Source organism: Ceratotherium simum, chromosome 10 (assembly GCF_057802395.1).
Source record: "Ceratotherium simum simum isolate JZ-2026a chromosome 10, ASM5780239v1, whole genome shotgun sequence".
NCBI lineage: Eukaryota > Metazoa > Chordata > Mammalia > Perissodactyla > Rhinocerotidae > Ceratotherium > Ceratotherium simum.
The window spans coordinates 83,127,314-83,147,172 of record NC_141909.1 but is presented as its reverse complement, the minus strand read 5'-3'; the positions used below and the strand labels follow the sequence as shown (position 1 = coordinate 83,147,172).

Genomic DNA, 19,859 nt, shown 5'->3' with positions numbered 1-19,859 from the left:
CAAAAATAAACTTTACCCCCACTAATCAAAGAAATACAAATTAAGCCTGAAAAATATCAAATTTTCTATTTAAAAGAGGAAAATACTTCTGTCCTTCAACTACCTTTGGGAAAAATAAATCTGATTTATATCACAAGACTAAAATACCCATATCCATCCTTTGACCCAGTTATTCTACTTCTAAAAATCTAGTTTAACAAACCTGTAAAATCACACAAATAGTTTTGCACAAAAATATGCACAACAGTGTTATTTTTAATACTGAGAAATAATTTAACTGTCTAACATTAGGTAAATTACTGAATAAACTTATGCTACATACATATAATGTTCTGCAACCATTTTTAAAGAACAAAAAGAATTTAATTATATGGGCCAATGCATATTATACACCTAATCAAAAAAGATGAGTCAAGTTATAATATATGTTTCTACCATATTAAAAATACACAAGAGGAGACCTCCAGAGCATCACGGCAGACTGAGCTTTCTCCTTTGAACTCTCCCCATCTAAGACACTACAAAAAGGACATTTTCATACCAACAAAGGACACACACAACACAGAAGACATCTGAGAGACCCACACAGCCTTACATCTGAAGGAGGAGGTGCTGGAACCCCCGAAGGAAGTGGGGAGAGGTATGGAGAAATCCTCCCCCTCCCCGTTCAATAGGTGACTCCAGGTCTGCGCAGCTCCCAGAGAGGTGGGGGAGGGGTGAGCCTCTGCAGGAAAACTGTTGCTCTCCAAGTTCTCTCACAGCCTGTGAGAAATTCCCATACGGAGGAGAGTGAACTGTTGCAGGGGTGCCATCAACATCTGAGCACCCCAGGAAAGCAGATAGGGAAGAATGAGAAATCCCAGGATTGGGCAGGTGAAAGAAAAAGCCCCTCCCCCCACATGCCCAGCATTTCAGCACAACCAGTTGGCCAGAGCGCCCGCAGATTGCGGCAGGCTTAGAACACACAGCTTTTCACCCCCACCCAGTGGCAGTGGGTGGAAACTGCAACCAGATATTTTCAGTATGAGGAAAAAATCAGCCAACATCGGCAGGCACAATACAAAAATATACTGAATCTCCAGACTAGAAGGCAAATGATAAGCACCCAGAAATCAATCCTGAAGACACAGAAATTTATAATCTAAACGACAGAGAATTCAAAATAGCTATTATAAAAAGGCTCAATAAATTACAAGAAAATACAGATAGACAACTCAATGAAATCAGGAATTTCTTCACAAAAGATTGAAACCATAAAGAAAAACCAATCAGAAATGTTGGCGATGAAAAAAACAATGGAGGAGATAAAGGAAAATCTGGAATCTTTAAAGAACAGCGCTGACAATATGCGGGAAAGAATTAGCATTATTGAGGACAGGAATGCAGAAATGTTCCAGATAGAGGAGAAACAACTAAGACTAAAAAGAAATGAAGAAATTCTCTGAGAACTACCTGACTCAATTAGGAAATGCAGCATAAGAATTGTAGGTATTCCTGAGAGAGAAGACAGGCAAAAAGGAACAGAGAGCTTGTTCAAGGAAATAATAGCTGAGAACTTCCCATCTTGGGAAGGAGCTGGAAATACCAGGGAATGAAATCAATAGATCTCCTAAATACATCAACATGAAAAGACTCTCTCCAAGGCATACAGTAACAAAGCTGGCAAAAGTCAATGACAAAGAAAAAATATTAAGGGACGCTAGATTACAAAAAATAATAATAATACAAAAAAGGAATTCCCATCACTCTCTCAGCAGATTTCTCAACAGAAACTTTACAGAGTAGGAAAGAATGGAATGATGTATTCAAAATTCTGAAAGACAGGGGCCGGCCCCATGGCGTAGTGTTTAAGTGCGCACGCTCCGCTGCAGGCGGCCCGGGTTCAGATCCCAGGCGCGCACCAACACACCGCTTGTCAGGCCATGGTGTGGTGGCATCCCATATAAAGTGGAGGAAGATCGGCACGGATGTTAGCTCAGGGCCAGTCTTTCCTCAGCAAAAAGAGGAGGATTGGCATGGATGTTAGCTGAGGGCTGATCTTCCTCATGCGTGTGCGCGCGCATGCACACACACACACACACACTAAATAAATAAATAAATATTAAAAAAAAAATTCTGAAAGACAAAAACTTTCAACCAAAAATACTATATCCAGCAAAAATATCCTTTAGATATGATGGAGAAATAATAACTTTCCCAGATAAACGAAAGCTAAGGGAGTTCATTGCCACAAGACTCCCACTACAAGAAGTGCTCAAGAAGGCTCCCTTGCCTGAAAAAAAAAAAGGAGAAAGGGGATACAAAACTTTGAGCAAGGAGAAAAATAGGTAGAGAAAATCAAAAAAGCTCTCTATCAGAATAGGTCAGCAAACACTTAATTACCAAAATCAAAGATTAAGGGAAGGAAAACACCAAAAATAAATATAAACTCATCACTTTAAACACAGACTCACAACACAAGAAGGAGTAAGTTGTGACAATAATAACTTAGAAGGGGAAGAGGAAAGAGATCAAATAGACTTAGTCTAAGGAAATAAGAGGTCATCAGATAATGGACTATCTTATCCATGAGATTTTTTTATACAAACCTCATGGTAACCACTAAACAAATAATCAGAACAAAGTCACATGTGACAAATAAAGAGAAAACTAAAAGAATCATCATACAGAACTACCAAATTGAATTGGTAGTCCGAAATACATGGGACGAGAAACAAGGAAATGCAAAAGAACCAGAAAATGAACCAAAAAATGGGCAACATTAGGCTCTCATATATCAATAATCACTCTAAATTTAAATGGATTGAATTCTCCAATCAAAAGACACAGAGTGGTGGGATGGATTAAAAAACAAGACCTGGGGCCAGTCCCACGGCTTAGTGGTTAAGTGTGTACGCTCCGCTATTGGCGGCCCGGGTTCAGATCTTGGGCGCACACTGAAGCACCACTTCTCTGGCCATGCTGAGGCGGCATTCCACATACAGCAACTAGAAGGATGTGCAACTATGACATACAACTACTTAATGGGGCTTTGGGGAGAAAAAGGGAAAAAAAGGAGGAGGATTGACAATAGATGTTAGCTCAGAGCCAGTCTTCATCAGCAAAAAGAGGAGGATTGGCATGGATGTTAGCTCAGGGTTGATCTTCCTCAAAAAAAAAAAAAAAAAAACACCCAACAATATGCTGCCTCCAGGAAACACATCTCAGCTCTAAAGACAAACAGGGGCTCAGCGTGAAAAGATGGAAGACGATACGCCAAGCTAATGGGAAACAAAAGAAAGTAGATGCTGCCATACTTATATCAGAAAAAACAGACTTCAAGATAAAACAGGTAATGAGAGACAAAGAGGGGCAATCTATAATGATAAAAGGGAAACTCCACCAAGAAGACACATCAATTATAAATATATATGCACCCAACACAGGAGCATCAAAGTACATAAAGCAACTATTAACAAACCTAAAAGGAGATATTAACAACAACACGATAGGAAAGGATCTTAACACCCCACTTATATCAATGCATAGACCATCCAGACAAAAAGTCAATAAGGAAATAGTGGACTTAAATGAAAAATTAGACGAGATGAACTTAGACATATACAGAGCACTCCACCCAAAAACAGCAGACTACACATTCTTCTCAAGCGTGCACGGAACACTCTCAAGGATAGACCATATGTTGGGAAACAAGGCAAGCCTCTGTAAATTTAAGATGATTGAAATCATAACAAGCATCTTTTCCAACCACAATGCTATGAAACCATAAATCAACTACAAGAAAATAATTGGGAAAGTGATGAAGATGTGGAGATTAAACAACATGCTACTGAACAACCAATGGATAATTGATGAAATTGAAGGAGAAATCAAAACATATCTGGAGACAAAAGAAAATGAAAATACACCGTACCAACTCATACGAGACTCAGCTAAAGCGGTCCTGAGAGGGAAACTCATAGCAATAGAGGCCCACCTTAACAAACAAGAAAAAACATAAACAAGCAATCTTAAACTATACCTAACAGAATTAGAAAAGACGAACAAACAAAGCCCGAAGTCAGCAGAAAGAGGGAAATAATAAAAATTAGAGAAGAAATAAATGAAATTGAAACCAAAAAGCAGTAGAAAGGATCAATGAAACAAAGAGCTAGTTCTTTGAGAAGCTACACAAAATTGACAAACCCTTAGCCAGATGCACCAAGAAAAAAAGAGAGAAGGCTCAAATAAATAAAATTAGAAATGAAAGAGGAGAAATTACAACAGATATCACAGAAATACAAAGGATTATAAGAGAATACTATGAAAAACTATATGGCAACAAATTGGACAATCTAGAAGAAATGCATAAATTCTTAGACTCATACAACCTCCCAAAACTGAACCAAGAAGAAATAGAGAATCTGAATAGACCAATCACAAGTAAAGAGATTGAAATAGTAATCAAAAACCTCCCAAAAAATAAAAGTCCAGGACCAGATGGCTTCTCCAGAGAAATTTACCAAACATTCAAAGAAGATTTAATACATATCCTTTTCAAACTATTCCAAAAAACAGAGGAACACTTCCTAATACATTCTAGGAGGCCACAATCACCCGGATACAAAAGCCAGACAAGGACAATGAAAAGAAGGAAACCTACAGGCCAATATCGCTGAGGAACACAAACACAAAAATCTTCAACAAAATATTGGCAAACCAAATACAGCAACATGTTAAAAAGATCATACACCATGTTCAAGTGGGATTTATACCAGGGACACGGGGATGGTTCAACATCCACAAATCAATCAATGTGATACACGACATTAACTAATAAAAACCACAAGATCATCTCAATAGATGCAGAGAAGGCATTTGACAAGATCCAACATCCACTTATGATAAAAACTCTCAACAAAATGGGTACAGGAGGAAAGAACCTCAACATAATAAAGGCCATATATGACAAACCCACAGCCAACATCACGCTCAATGGGGAAAAACTGAAAGCATTCCTCTGAGAACAGGAACAAGACAAGGGTGCCCACTCTCGCCACTCTTATTCAACATAGTACTGGAGGTTTTGGCCAGAGCAATTAGACAATAGAAAGGAATAAAGGGTATCCAAACAAGCAATGAAAATGAAACTCTAACTGTCTGTCAACATGATTTTATATATAGGAAACCATAAAGAAACCATTGGAAAACTATTAGAAATAATCAACAACTACAGCAAAGTCGCAGGGTACAAAATAAACTTACAAAAATCAGTTGCATTTCTATATGCTAATAACGAACTAACAGACAGAGATAATCCCATTTACAATCGCAACAAAAAGAATGAAATATCAAGGCCAGCCCAGCAGCGTAGTGGTTAAGTGCACACGCTCCGCTTCAGCGGCCCAAGGGTTCACAGGTTTGGATCCCGGGCGTGCACCGATGTGCTGCTTGTCAAGCCATGCTGTGGCGGCGTCCCATATAAAGTAGAGGAATATGGGAATGGATGTTAGCCCAGGGCCAATCTTCCTCAGGCAAAAAGAGGAGGATTGGCATTGGATGTTAGCTCAGGGCTGATCTTCTTCAAAAAAATAAAATAAAATGTCTAGGAACAAATTTAACCAGGGAGGTGAAAGACCTATACAATGAAAACTGTAAGACATTATTCAAAGAAATCGATGATGACCTAAAGAAATGGAAAGATATCCCATGCACATGGATCAGCAGAATAAACATAGTTAAAATGTCCATAACAGATTCAATGCAATCCCAATCAGAATCCCAATGACATTCCTCATGGAAATAGAACAAAGAATCCTAAAATTCACATGGGGCGACAAAAGACCCCAAATAGCTAAAGCAATCCTGAAAAAAAGAACAAAGCTGGAGGCATCACAATTCCCAACTTCAAAACATACTACAAAGCTATAGTAATCAAAACAGCATGGTACTGGTACAAAAACAGACACACAGATCAATGGAACAGAATTGAAAGCCAGGAAATAAAACCACACAAGTACGGACAGCTAATCTTTGACAAAGGAGCTAAGAACATACAATGAACAAAAGAAAGTCTCTTCAATAAATGGTGCTGGGAAAACTGGACAGCCACATGCAAACGAATGAAAGTAGACCATCTGCTTTCGCTATACACAAAAATTAACTCAAAATGGATCCAAGACCTGAAGGTGAGACCTGAAACTATAAAACTGGAAGAAAATATAGGCAGTACACTATTTTTCATCAGTCATAAAGGGATCTTTTCAAATTCCATGTCTACCCAGACAAGGGAAACTAAAGAAAAAATAAACAAGTGGGACTTCATCAGATTAAAGAGCTTCTACATGGGCCGGCCCCGTGGCTTAGCGATTAAGTGCTCGCACTCCGCTACTGGCGGCCCAGGTTCGGATCCCAGGCGCGCACTGACGCACTGCTTCTCTGGCCATGCTGAGGCCACGTCCCACATACAGCAACTAGAAGGATGTGCAACTATGACATACAACTATCCACTGGGGCTTTGTGGGGGGGGGAAGGAGGAGGATCGGCAATAGATGTTAGCTCAGAGCCGGTCTTCCTCAGCAAAAAGAGAAGGATTAGCACAGACGTTAGCTCAGGGCTGATCTCCTCACAAAAAAATAAATAAATAAATAAAAATAAAGAGTTTCTACATGACAAATGAAACCACGATCAAAATGAATAGACCACCCACCAGGGAGAAACATCGCCCACCACCTGGGAGAAAATATTTGCAAATCATATATCCGACAAGGGGTTAATCTCCATAATATAGAAAGAACTCACACAACTGAACAACAAAGAAACAAACAACTCAATCAAAAAATGAGCAGAGGATATTAGATATTTTTCCACAGAAGATATACAGAAGGTCAATAGGCACATGAAAAGATGTTCAACATCACTAACCATCAGGGAAATGCAAATAAAAACTACACTAAGATATCACCTTACACCCATTAGAACGGCTATAATCACCAAGACAAAAAACAACAAATGTTGGAGAGGTTGTGGAGAAACAGGAACCCTCATTCACTGCTGGTAGGAATGCAAACTGTTACAGCCTCTATGGAAAACAGTATGGAGAGTCCTCAAAAAACTAAAAATAGGGCCGGCCCCATGGCTTATCTGTTAAGTGCACACGCTCCGCAGCTGGCGGCCCGGGTTCGGATCCCAGGCGCACACCGACACACCACTTGTCCAGCCATGCTGAGGCCACATCCCAAATACAGCAACTAGAAGGATGTGCAGCTATGACATACAACTATCTACTGGGGCTTTGGGGGGAAAAAATAAAAAATAAAAAAATCTAAAAATAGAAATACCATATGACCCAGCTATCCCACTACTGGGTATCTATCCAATGAACCTGAAATCAACAATCCAAAGAGGTTTATGCACCCCTATGTTCATTGCAGCTTTATTCACTGTAGCCAAGAAGTAGAGGCAACCCAAGTGTCCTGATGATGGGATAAAGAAGACGTGGTATATATATACAATGGAATACTACTCAGTCATAAAAAAAAGACAAAATTGTCCCATTTGCAACAACATGGATGGACATGGAGGGTATTATGTTAAGCGAAATAAGCCAAAGAGAGAAAGACAAACACCACATGATTTCACTCATATGTGGAAGATAAACCAACACACGGACAGAGAGAACTGTATGGTGGTTACCAGGGTCAAGGGGGTTGTGGGGTTGGCCCAAGGCGTGAAGGGATGCATTAATATGGTGACTGACAAACAATAATGTACAACTACAATTTCAAAATGTTATAAACTATTAAGACATCAATTAAAAAAAAAAAAACACAGGAAAAATGACTGGAATGAAATATCCCCAAATGGTATCACAGTTACCTTTGGGTAGTTGATAAATATTTTTGCTTCTATACTTTTTAAGCTTACAAACTTTCTGCAAAAAGTAATATTTTTAAAATTACAGTAGTTTTTAAAAATAGCTTAAGTTATAATTTATATTTTAAAACATCTATGTTTTGCTAGGCATTCACAGTTTATAACATAACATGATATACTGGAAAAGAGTTTTTCTTTTTTTTTTTTTTGTGAGGGAGATCAGCCCTGAGCTAACATCTGTGCCAATCCTCCTCTTTTTGCTGAGGAAGACCAGCTCTGAGCTAACATTTATTGCCAATCCTCCTCCTTTTTTCCTTCCCCAAAGCCCCAGTAGATAGCTGTATGTCACAGTTGCACATCCTTCTAGTTGCTGTATGTGGGACGCGGCCTCAGCATGGCCAGAGGAGCTGTGCATCGGTGCACGCCCGGGATCTGAACCCGGGCCACCAGTAGCGGAGTGCAAGCACTTAACCGCTAAGCCACCGCGCTGGCCCAAGAGTTTTTCAATATAAGTTTAAAAAGTCCATCATATTAACTAAATACTATACAACCATTAAATGGAATGAGGCAGATGTGTATGTGTTAGAATAATCTTCAAAACTTATTATAAGCTGGGCCGGCCCCGTGGCTTGGTGGTTAAGTGCGCGCGCTCTGATGCTGGCGGCCCGGGTTCGGATCCCAGGCGCACACCGAGGCACCACTTCTCCGTCCATCCTGAGGCTGGGTCCCACATACAGCAACTAGAAGGATGTGCAGCTATGACATACGACTATCTACTGGGGCTTTGGGGGAAAAAATAAATAAATAAAATCTTAAAAAAAAAAAACAAAAAAAAAACTTATTATAAGCAAGCTGCAGAATGGTACCTAAAAAGCATGTTTTCCTTTGTGTAGAAAGGAGGAGGTTATATACACACTCACACATATGCTGTCACATGCATGGAACCTTTTTGGAATACACAAATGAAATGGGAATGCTGGTGCCTCTAGGGAAGGAGACTAAGAGCCCAGGCCTAGGGAAGAAAGGAAACTTCAATTTTACTGCATTTCTTCTTGGTCATATTTAGCAAGTTAATGCATGAGGTAGTAAAAAACTTAAGTAAAAAAATAATTATTAAAAAAAAAGTGTGCTGGCCGGCCCCGTGGCTTAGCGATAAAGTGCGTGCACTCCGCTGCCAGCGGCCCAGGTTCGGATCCTGGGCGCGCGCCGACGCACCACTTCTCCGTCCATGCTGAGGCCGCGTCCCACATACAGCGACTGGAAGGATGTGCAGCTATGACAGACAACTGTCTACTGGGGCTTTGGGGGAAAAATAAATCAATAAAATCTTTAAAAAAAAAAAAAAGTGTGCACTGGGGCCAGCCTGGTGGTGCAAGCGGTTAAGTGTACGCACTCCACCTCCGCGGCCCAGGGTTCGCAAGTTTGGATTCCCAGCGCGCACCGACGCACCTGCCAAGCCATGCTGTGGCGGCGTCCCATATAAAGTAGAGGAAGATGGGCACAGATGTTAGCTCAGGGCTGATCTTCCTCTCACACACAAAAGTGCACCCCACAGTAACACAAATCATAATTTGGGTACTCCTTGGTTGTAAAAGAAACTTAAATGCTATCTCACTTTATAATAAAGTAATTAATTTTAAAGCCTTTTAAATAACACACACGCTTAAATTTCAACTATCTGAAATCACAATTCATCTGAATCTCTTATACTAGTGACTATTACATTATTTAGACCCACAAAACAAATCATATTTTAACAAATAACATACTAATTAGACTTCTACTGAGCAACTAGAAAGGTTAGGATTTTAAGCATTCTGACAACATACTGATAAAATAAATGTTAAATTCATAACTTTCTGATACATATTTTATAATGCTCTGACTTACCTGGTGGTTGGTCTTGACTTATGTTTAACTTGGGTTCATTTTCCAAGTGTGAATCTGATTTTGGTTTTGGTTTCAAAGAAGGGAAGAACTTCATCATCAGATCCGAAGTAGGAGGAGGACTTGGGCCCCTACTGGAATTGTTCAAGTCTTCTCCCTTCTTGACTGGGGCAACCTTCCTTTTTATTGTTTTGTCTAATACACACATTTCACTCTTGTTAGGGTAGGTTATCTGGGGAGTCCCATAAATGGCTTCATTCCCAAGAATAACATCATGTTTAAATGAATTCTCTTCAAGGTCGGTCCAAGTTCTTTCATCATCAAAGTCAATTTTACTCATCCTTATAGATGAGGGTCTTCTTGAGGACTCAGAAACTTTATTTTTCAAGCTTTCTGTTATGATAGACTCATCACTACTATAATCTTTATCAGACAAATCTAAATCAACATCTCTCCTTTTATCATCTCCTTGAGTCCCAGTGTCCCTAAAAGGTCCCTTACCATCACAGACTTGTGGACTATCCTCTCTGCTGCTGAAACCCCTTTCTTTATCCTCCATTGATAGTTTTATGGTAACATCAAGTTGTTCCTCAGAGTTAGTGCTACTGTCACTGCTCATAAGACCTTCATCATCACTTGCATTCCATCTAGTTTGACTTTCAGAAGTGCTCACTTGGAAGGCTTTCATACTGACTTGACACGACTGTTCCCTCAATCCATCAGGTGAGGGTACTGAATCAAGCTGTTTGGGTGCGACTTCACACTCACCCTTATTTTCACGTTCAGGACAGTCTGGATCCTCATTTTGGTTACACTGACTAATGGGATCCAATGTCATTTTCTCCTGTTGCACAGCTTTGACAGGGGTAGAAGACAGCCGGCGACCTTTACAGATCTGTTGGTCCCTCTCTAAGATCTTCAGTACAAACGAGGAATTACTGGAAAACGATATTTCATCAGCAGCTTGTTCTAAAAACAAAAATTCATCTAATTCCAAGTTTTCCTTTTCCTTTTCTCGTTCCCAGTTCTCTAACTTTTTCTGAAGAGAAATGTCAAGAGAAGTTTCTGACTCTCTCAAGGTCTCACTTATCAGGCTCTTAGAAGCCATGCAGCTGACCAGCCCTGTCGAAAAGGGGAGTCTGTCTTTACCTTCTGTTTTATTCCAGACTTTGCAACCAATATCACAAGATTTTGTAGACTCAGGTACATTTTCTTTATTATTAGATTCTACTTTTTTTCCTAATTTGATCTGGTCCCTAAATTGCCCATCACATTTCTTCCCTGCTGGTATTTTCCCTCCTGATGGAGACAGACTTTTCCTATTACTCTTAAGCACTTTTGGCTTTTGACTGAGTGTGAAAGAACCACTTTTGGTTCTAGATTTATTGTTCTTTTTAACAGAAAGGTTCTGTACACACAGTTCTTTATTTATAAGAGCAGTTTTCCGCTGGAATTGTTGTCTATCTATTTTAAACACAGGTTGGTCCTCTGAAATGCTCTGATTAGTCACTAGTTTACTTTCTCTCCCTTTCTGAAACTTAGATTTAGCATTAGTAAATCTAGCTAAACCTTCTCCTCGTTTTAAGAACGGTTGTTTTGGTTTTGCTTTGATTAGCAATGATCCTTCTGTTTCCTAAAATAAAAAAAAAAATACTTGAATTATTTCTACTATATCCAAGTAATCTCAGAAGTTATTTTTAAAGCAAATTACAAATAAATCTGTAAAGCCTTAGATAATTTAACCAAAATAGTGGAAATGCTAACCCTTAGCTGTTTTTGTTTCAGTTCTTGTTCTTCCAACCGAATTTGTTCTTCTAAGTAGTCTTCAAATGTCTGTTTCTTTTCTCTAATAGCAGCTTTAATAGGCCTAATTATAAAAATAAAGGTATTTAATATGCAAATCATGATGTGGTGAATATTTTACACTTAGTGTGCCTGATATAAACACCCCTGACTACACTGAGAACTAACCTTTTTCAAAGTCACAGACCCCCACTGAGAATCTAATGAAAGCTACAATCCCACTCTATCTCCCAAAATACAGATATATACAACGTTCCACATAAGATTTGGAAAAAATCCTTTTGAAGTCCATCTATTGACCTTAGATTAACTTTTGAAGTAACATATTTATTACATAACTTCAAAATATATTTCAGAAATAGTTCATTAAATACATATTCTTTAATTAAGATCCTTAACAATGTAAATAGAGCAACAATCAAAAAAGTCATTTGTCCATCCATAATGTATATTAAAACACTTCAAATATTTAAGAAAATCATAAACAATCTCAATACTGATATTTTATCTTTGTCATAAAATTTTTAAATTCTGTGACCAGACTTCTGCAATTATAATTTATAAGTAACACCAAATGTGAGAGTCCAATATTTAATTTGGTTTTCTCTTTTCCAAAATAGGATTTACTTATTTGAGAGAAGATTAATTTTATCCAGATATTTCTTGTAGGTGAAAAAACTTGGCTCAATTCTTCCAATACAATGTCAAAACTACTTTAATTGATGTCTCTCCCCAACTTCTTTCTGTTCCTGATAGTATGTGACAAGCTGTATCTTCAACCTTATACGTAAAAGCATATTCAAGCAAAAACAAGAAAACTATGGATCTTTCAAACAAAGAAAGTGCTCAATAAAAATGGCTGGCTATTATATTAAACTGCCACATTTCTTATTCCTTTCAATATGGATGATACCTTTCTTCAATATTAACCACTTCTGAGGAATCACCAATTTTTTTTACATTTGTATCGTTCCCTTCCTGAATCTGTTCCGTCATTTTCTCCCAACATGGTAAAATACCTTCTCCTAGGGAAAAAATTAGGAACAATTTAGTTAAAAAAAAAAGCAGATTAAAGCCTTAAAACTTGAGAATTTTACAAGTTACCATGCTAAAAAAAATATTTAGTTAAAAGTAATGTATGCCAATGATTTTAAAACTCACAAGGATTTCTTTAATATGATAAACTACGAAAACTTAATTAAAACAAGACATTCTTAAAAAGGTTAATGTTATGAAAAAAAATGTAGGCTTTTCTAAATTAAAAATACTAAAGCGTTACAATTGAATGTAATACATGATCTTGCTTGGATCCTGATTTTTTAAAAAAACATCTTTAAAAGACATTTTTGGGATAATAGGGGGAATTCTAAAATGGATTTGAATATTAAGGAAGCATCGTTAATGCCCCTAGGTATGATAATAGTATTGTGGTTATATAGAAGAATGTCCTAATTTTTACTTGACATGGGCTGAAATACTTGAAATTATGTAACATAATGTCTGTACATTACTTGCAATGAAATAACTTAGCAAATTATATATATGTGCAGATAGAGATATAGATATAGGTATAGATATAGATATATATACACACATACAAACATATATAGACAAAGTAAATACAGCAAAATATTAACTGTTGAATTTAGGTGGTGGGTATACTTGGTAATCCCTGCAGTGGTCCTTCAGCTCTTCTGGATGTTTAAAATTTTCCAAAATAAAAGATTAGGGTAGTGTATTCTTTAAAAAATGAGAAAAAAACATTTGACCTTTCTATACCAAAGAATATCTGTAAAATAGGAATAAGATATTATGCACAAAGGTACCCAATCCTAAGTAGTAAGTATAGACACCTTTTGTCATATTATTTGCATTTTCCTATAACTTACTCAAAAGAATAGATTCACAAAAACACTATTAAAATTGAAAATTAAATTAAAATTCAAAATACTAGAAACAACTCAGTCCTACCACAAAGAACATTAAATACTGATATATTATTGACCACTAGCATAATGATGACAACCATTAAAATTATGGTTATGAAGACTACAGAACATACCATAAGCATTTTCCATGTTGAATGGGAAAAGAATACAATTTAGTAAGCAATATTCTATGATTATAAAATGTGAAAAAAAGAGGGAAGGTGCACAGAAACAGAACTTAAAGAAAAAAAAAGACCAGAAGAAAATATACCAGAATTGCAACAAGAGCTCCATGAGTTCAGACATCAGATACTGAGGGCCAGTTCTCTGGCAGGAACAGACTGGATACTGGGAATACAGAGGTACAGTGAAGACAAACCAAGTCTCTGGGTTGGGAGGATTTCTTTTATGAGTAATAACTCCATCACCAACCTATTTCTCAAATTTCACAACTTCTATCAAGTGCCCAACCACTACCACACACATTTTAAGTCAACCTCAAACTATTTCTAAGCTTTCAAAGAAAAATGGTACAGGCAGAACTCGTTGCCTCCCTTTTTGAAGACCCCATACTACCATGCAAGGTTTAAAGTCAGCATGAATACTGCGCTTGTTCTTAGAAAGTCACAAATTCTATGTCGGCTTCTACACCCAAACCAGGCTCAGTGGCTATGCAGCATGTAGGACCCCACAATTAAAGCAGAAGGGAACAGGAAAAAAATGCAGAAAAAAGTTTGCTTGTCTTAGGACAACTTGGTAACACTGCTAGTTAAGTAGAGGAGAGAGAAATATGTATAAGTAACCCACCAATAGGCTGGTTTTGGTTTTTTTCCTTCAAATCATTTTTTTTCACAAGCACTTCTTGATACCGTCCGTGCCTCCTAAAACCAATTGGGAGAAGCACCACTTTTTGAAGTTAAGACCAAATCTTGATGAGTAGTTCTATAGAAGCTGTTTTGTTCATTAGCTAAAATGTTGGACATGTGTGTTTTTTCTTGGGTTTGATTGTGGTAGATACATGAAGATAAGGGTGTGGTTTTCTCTACAGTGGTTGAATTTCCTAGAGATCTGTACTTCTGGCTCTGATCATCAGGAAGTAGAGTTAAACCTTTCAATTAAGAAAACCAACAAAGCTGACGACTTTAACATTTTTCTTCTGCCTGTCAGTGACCACTACCACAAAGTTTTCTCCAAAGTGATAAAAGTATTTTTTTCTTCCTTTAACAAGGAAACTGCGTTTAACAAAATCATGAAATTTTAAAATTCCAAAGTGACCCTTGCATAATTTTAATTAAAAGTATACTTATACTACGATTCATGTGCAGACAGTGTGTACATGGCATAGATGCAGCACAGCCTCATTCTGGAAGGCACCATTCATGCTCCATCTATGCAAAGGACTGCTGGAGTTGCCAACTCTGCAGACCCATGACCAACACAGATAGAGCACCAATGCAAATAGTTACAAATGATCTGAATTGTTCCCTAGTGATTGATAACTGCTCTGTGTCACAATGTATAAAAATATCTTCCCTTTAGAACACCGTTAACATTTTGGTATCCTCAGGTGGTGAAATTATGGGTGACTTTTCTGTTTTGTACTTTTCTGTAGTTTCTAAATTTCCTGTATTACTTTTTGTCCATTTTGTTTCTTAAGTCTCTGCTTTTAAAACAAATAAACAGAGAGAAGATTCTCCTTCTATATATCTCTAAGATACAATTCTTGGGGGCAGATGGCAATATGAGCCATCCTACCTGCTACAGCAGCCCACTGAAATCCTGCTACTATCCCTCTGTTCTCCCAGATTGTCTCAACTAAATTTAAAAGTGAAGACACAATGGGAAGTGTTAAAAGCCAGGCCACATATCTCTTATACCTAACTACCTCACCCCTAGCCCACAAATAAAACTGAAATCAGGTAGGTCCTAACTGAATATGAGGTTCGACTTCCCTTCCTTTATAACAATACTCTCCTCATCTAAACATTTTTGACTAATGGTCATCTCACTTCAGCTGAAAGACATCTTAGATAAAAGAGCAATATCCCAAAGTAGCAGTTCTCAAAGTGTGGTCTATAAACCCATGGAGGTCTCCAAGATTCTTTCACGGCATCCACCAGGTCAAATCTAGATTCATAAAATATTAAGATAGGTGACGTGAGCACCACAGCGGAGTGACCTTTCCCTGTAAACTCTCCCCGGATAAGATACAACAAAAACGACATTCACATACCAACAAAGGACACTCACACAACACAAAAGTACGTCTGAGAGACCCACACAGCCAGAGACCTGAGAGTGGACGTGCTGGAGCCCCCAGAGGAAGTGGGGAGAGGTAAGGAGAAATCCTCCCCCTCCCCATCGGAACGGCATCTCTGGGTCTGCGCGGCTCCCAGAGAGGGGGGAGATGCGGGCCTCTATGGGAAAACTGTCGCTCTCCAAATTCTCTCACAGCCTCTTGGAAATTCTCACACAGAGGAGACAGAATAGTAGCCGGGGTATCGTCAACATCTGAGGACCCAAGGAGAGCAGATACTGAGGGAAGAACGAGAAGCCCCCCAAGAGTGAGCACGAAAAGAGAGACGCCGCCCTCCCCCCCGCACACCCAGCGCTTCAGCAAAAGCGTCTGGCAAGAGAGCTCAACAATCACAGCAGGGTCAGAATACACAGGCCTTGACCCCCACCCAGTGGCGGCAGGTGGAAACTGCAACCAGATATTTTTAGGATGAGGAAAAAACAAGCCAACATCAGCAGGCACGATGCAAAAATATATTAAATCTCCAGACCAGAAGGAAAATGACAAGCACCCAGGAATCAATCCTGAAGGCACAGAAATTTATAAGCTAAATGACAGAGAATTCAAATAGCTATCATAAAAAAGCTCAACGAATTACAAGAAAACACATACACAATTCAATGATATCAGGAATTTCTTCACAAAAGAGATTGAAACCACAAAGAAAAACAAACCAGAAATGTTGGAGATGAAAAATGCAATGGTGAAGATGAAGGAAAATCTGGAATCTTTAAAGAACAGAGCTGACAATATGGAGGAAAGAATTAGCATTATTGAGGATAGGAATGCAGAAATGTTCCAGATAGAGGAAGATAAACAACTAAGACTAAAAAGAAATGAAGAAATTCTCTGAGAACTATTTGACTCAATTAGGAAATGCAATATAAGGATTATACATATTCCTGAGGGAGAAAACAGGCAAAAAGGAACAGAGAGCTTGTTCAAGGAAATAATAGCTGAGAACTTCCCATCTGGGGAAGGAGCTGGAAATACCAGTGAATAAGACAACAGATAACCTAAATATATCAACAGGAAAAGACCCACTCCAAGGCATATAATAATAAAGCTGGCAAAAGTCAATGACAAAGAAACAACATTAAGGGCAGCTAGACAAAAAAAATAATGTACAAAGGAATTCCCAACACTCTCTCAGCAGATTTCTCAACAGAAACTTTACAGAGTAGGAGCGACTGGAATGATATATTCAAAACTCTGAAAGATAAAAACTTTCAGCAAAAATACTCTATCCAGCAAAAATATCCTTCAGATATGATGGATAAATAATAACTTTCCCAGATAAATGAAAGCTGAGGGAGTTCACTGCCACAAGACTCCCACTACAAGAAGTGCTCAAGAAGGTCCTCACATCCGAAAATAAAAAGAGAAGGGGATACAAAGGTTTGCGCAAGGAGAAAAATAGGCAGAGAAAATAAAAAAAATAGCAGCTCTCTATCAAAATAGGTCAGCAAACACTTAATTACCAAAATCAAAGATTAAGGGAAGGAAAACACCAAAAATAAATATAAACTCATCACTTTAAACACAGACTCACAACACAAGAGGGAGTAAGTTGTGACAATAATAACTTAGAAGGGGAAGAGGAAAGAGACCAAATAGATTTAGTCTAAGGAAATAAGAGGTCATCAGATCATATATAGACTATCTTATCCATGAGATTTTTTTATACAAACCTCATGGTAACCACTAAACAAATAATCAGAACAAAGACACATATGATAAATAAAGAGAAAACTAAAAGAATCATCATACAGAACTACCAAATTGAATTGGTAGTCTGAAATGAAATACATGGGACGAGAAACAAAGGAAAGGCAAAAGAATCAGAAAATGAACGAAAAAATAGGCAACATTAAGCCCTCATATATCAATATCACTCTAAATGTAAACACATTGAATTCTCCTATCAAAAGACACAGAGCAGAGGGATGAATTAAAAAACAAGACCCAACAATATGCTGCCCCCAGGAAACACATCTCAGCTCTAACGATAAACAGGGGCTCAGAGTGAAAGGATGGAAGACAATACTCCAAGCTAATGGCAAACAAAAGAAAGCAGGTGTTGCCATACTTATATCAGACAAAGTTGACTTCAAGATAAGAAAGGTGATGAGAGACAAAGAGGGGCAAACTATAATGACAAAAGGAACACTCCACCAAGAAGACATATCAATTATAAATACATATGCACCCAACACAGGAGCATCAAAGTACATAAAGCAACTACTAACAAACCTAAAAGGAGATATTAACACCACCACAATAATAGTAGGGGATCTTAATACCCCACTTACATCAACAGATAGATCATCCAGACAAAAAGTCAATAAGGAAATAGTGGACTTAAACGAAAAACCAGAGAGATGGACCTAATAGACATATACAGAGCACTCCATCCAAAAACAGCAGACTACACATTCTTCTCAAGTGTGCATGGAACTTTCTCAAGGATAGACCATACACTGGGAAACAATGCACGCCTCTGTAAATGTAAGAAAATTGAAATCATAACAAGCATCTTTTCTGACCACAATGCTATGAAACTAGAAATCAACTACAAGAAAATAACTTGGAAAGTGACAAAGATGTGGAGATTAAACAAATGCTACTGAACAACCAATAGATCACTGATGAACTTAAAGGAGAAATCAAAAAATATCAGGAGACAAATGAAAATGAAAATACACCATACCAAATCATATGGGACGTAGCAAAAGCAGTCCTGAGAGGGAAACTCATAGCAATAGAGGCCCACCTTAACAAACAAGAAAAATCCCAAATAAGCAACCTTAAACTACACCTAAAAGAATTAGAAAAAGAACAAAGCTCAAAGTCAGCAGAATGAGAAAAATAATAAAACTCAAAACAGAAATAAACGAAATTGAAACCAAAAAAAGAGTAGAAAGGATCAATGAAACAAAGAGCTGGTTCTTTCAGAAGATAAACAAAATTGACAAACTCTTAGTCAGACTAAGAAAAGAAGGGAGAATGCTCAAATAAATAAAATTAGAAATGAAAAAGGAGAAATTACAACAGATACCACAGACATAGAAAAGATTATAACAGAATACTATGAAAAACTATATGCCAACAAGTTGGACAATCTAGAAGAAATGGATAAATTCTTAGACTGATACAACTTCCCAAAACTGAACCAAGAAGAAATAGAGAATCTGATTAGACCAATCACAAGTAAAGAGATTGAAACAGTAATCAAAAACCTCCCAAAAAATAAAAGTCCAGGACCAGATGGCTTCTCTGGAGAATTTTACCAAACATTCAAAGATTTAATACCTATCCTTCTTAAACTATTTCAAAAAATAGAGGAAGATGGAACACCTCCTAACACATTCTCGGAGGCCAATATCACTTAGATACCAAAGCCAGACAAGGACAATACAAAGACAGAAAACTACAGGCCAATATCGCTGATGAACACAGATGCAAAAATCCTCAACAAAATATTGGCAAACTGAATACAGCAATATGTTAAAAAGATCATACACCATGACCAAGTGGGATTTATACCAGAGACACAGGGATGGTTCAACATCTGCAAATCAACCAAGTGATACACCACATTAACAGAACAAAGAATAAAAACCACATGATCATCCCAATAGATGCAGAGAAGGCATTTGACAAGATCTAACATTCATTTATGACAAAAACTCTCAACAAATCGGCTATAGAAGGAAAGTACTTCAACATAATAAAGGCCATATATGACAAACCCACAGCCAACACCATACTCAATGGGAAAAAACTGAAAGCCATTCCTCTGAGAACAGGAACAAGACAAGGGTGCCCACTCTTGCCACTCTTATTCAACACAGTACTGGAGATTTTAGCTAGAGCAATTAGGCAAGAAAAAGGAATAAAAGGAATCCAAATAGGCAACGAGGGGCCAGCCCAGTGGCGCAAGTGGGTAAGTGCGCACGCTCCGCTGCAGCGGCCCGGGGTTGGCTGGTTCAGATCCCGGGCACGCACCAACGCACTGCTTGGCAAGCCATGCTGTGGCGGCGTCCCATATAAAGTGGAGGAGGATGGGCATGGATGCTAGCCCAGGGCCA

The 19,859-nt window shown here is 38.1% G+C and overlaps 1 protein-coding gene across 5 annotated transcripts in view; it reads right to left on the bottom strand.

Moving 5' to 3' along the window:
• Positions 1 to 19,859, bottom strand: part of CPAP (centrosome assembly and centriole elongation protein) — a 73,151-nt gene that overhangs the window by 42,721 nt on the left and 10,571 nt on the right. For all 5 annotated transcript variants that reach the window (XM_087436362.1, XM_087436360.1, XM_087436365.1 and 2 more), the window contains 3 exons: positions 12,458 to 12,569; positions 11,506 to 11,608; positions 9,745 to 11,374 (listed from right to left, as the gene is read on the bottom strand). In XM_087436362.1, the coding sequence (XP_087292488.1) occupies positions 9,745 to 11,374; positions 11,506 to 11,608; positions 12,458 to 12,569 (1,845 nt within the window). The remainder of the gene's footprint in view (positions 1 to 9,744; positions 11,375 to 11,505; positions 11,609 to 12,457; positions 12,570 to 19,859) is intronic.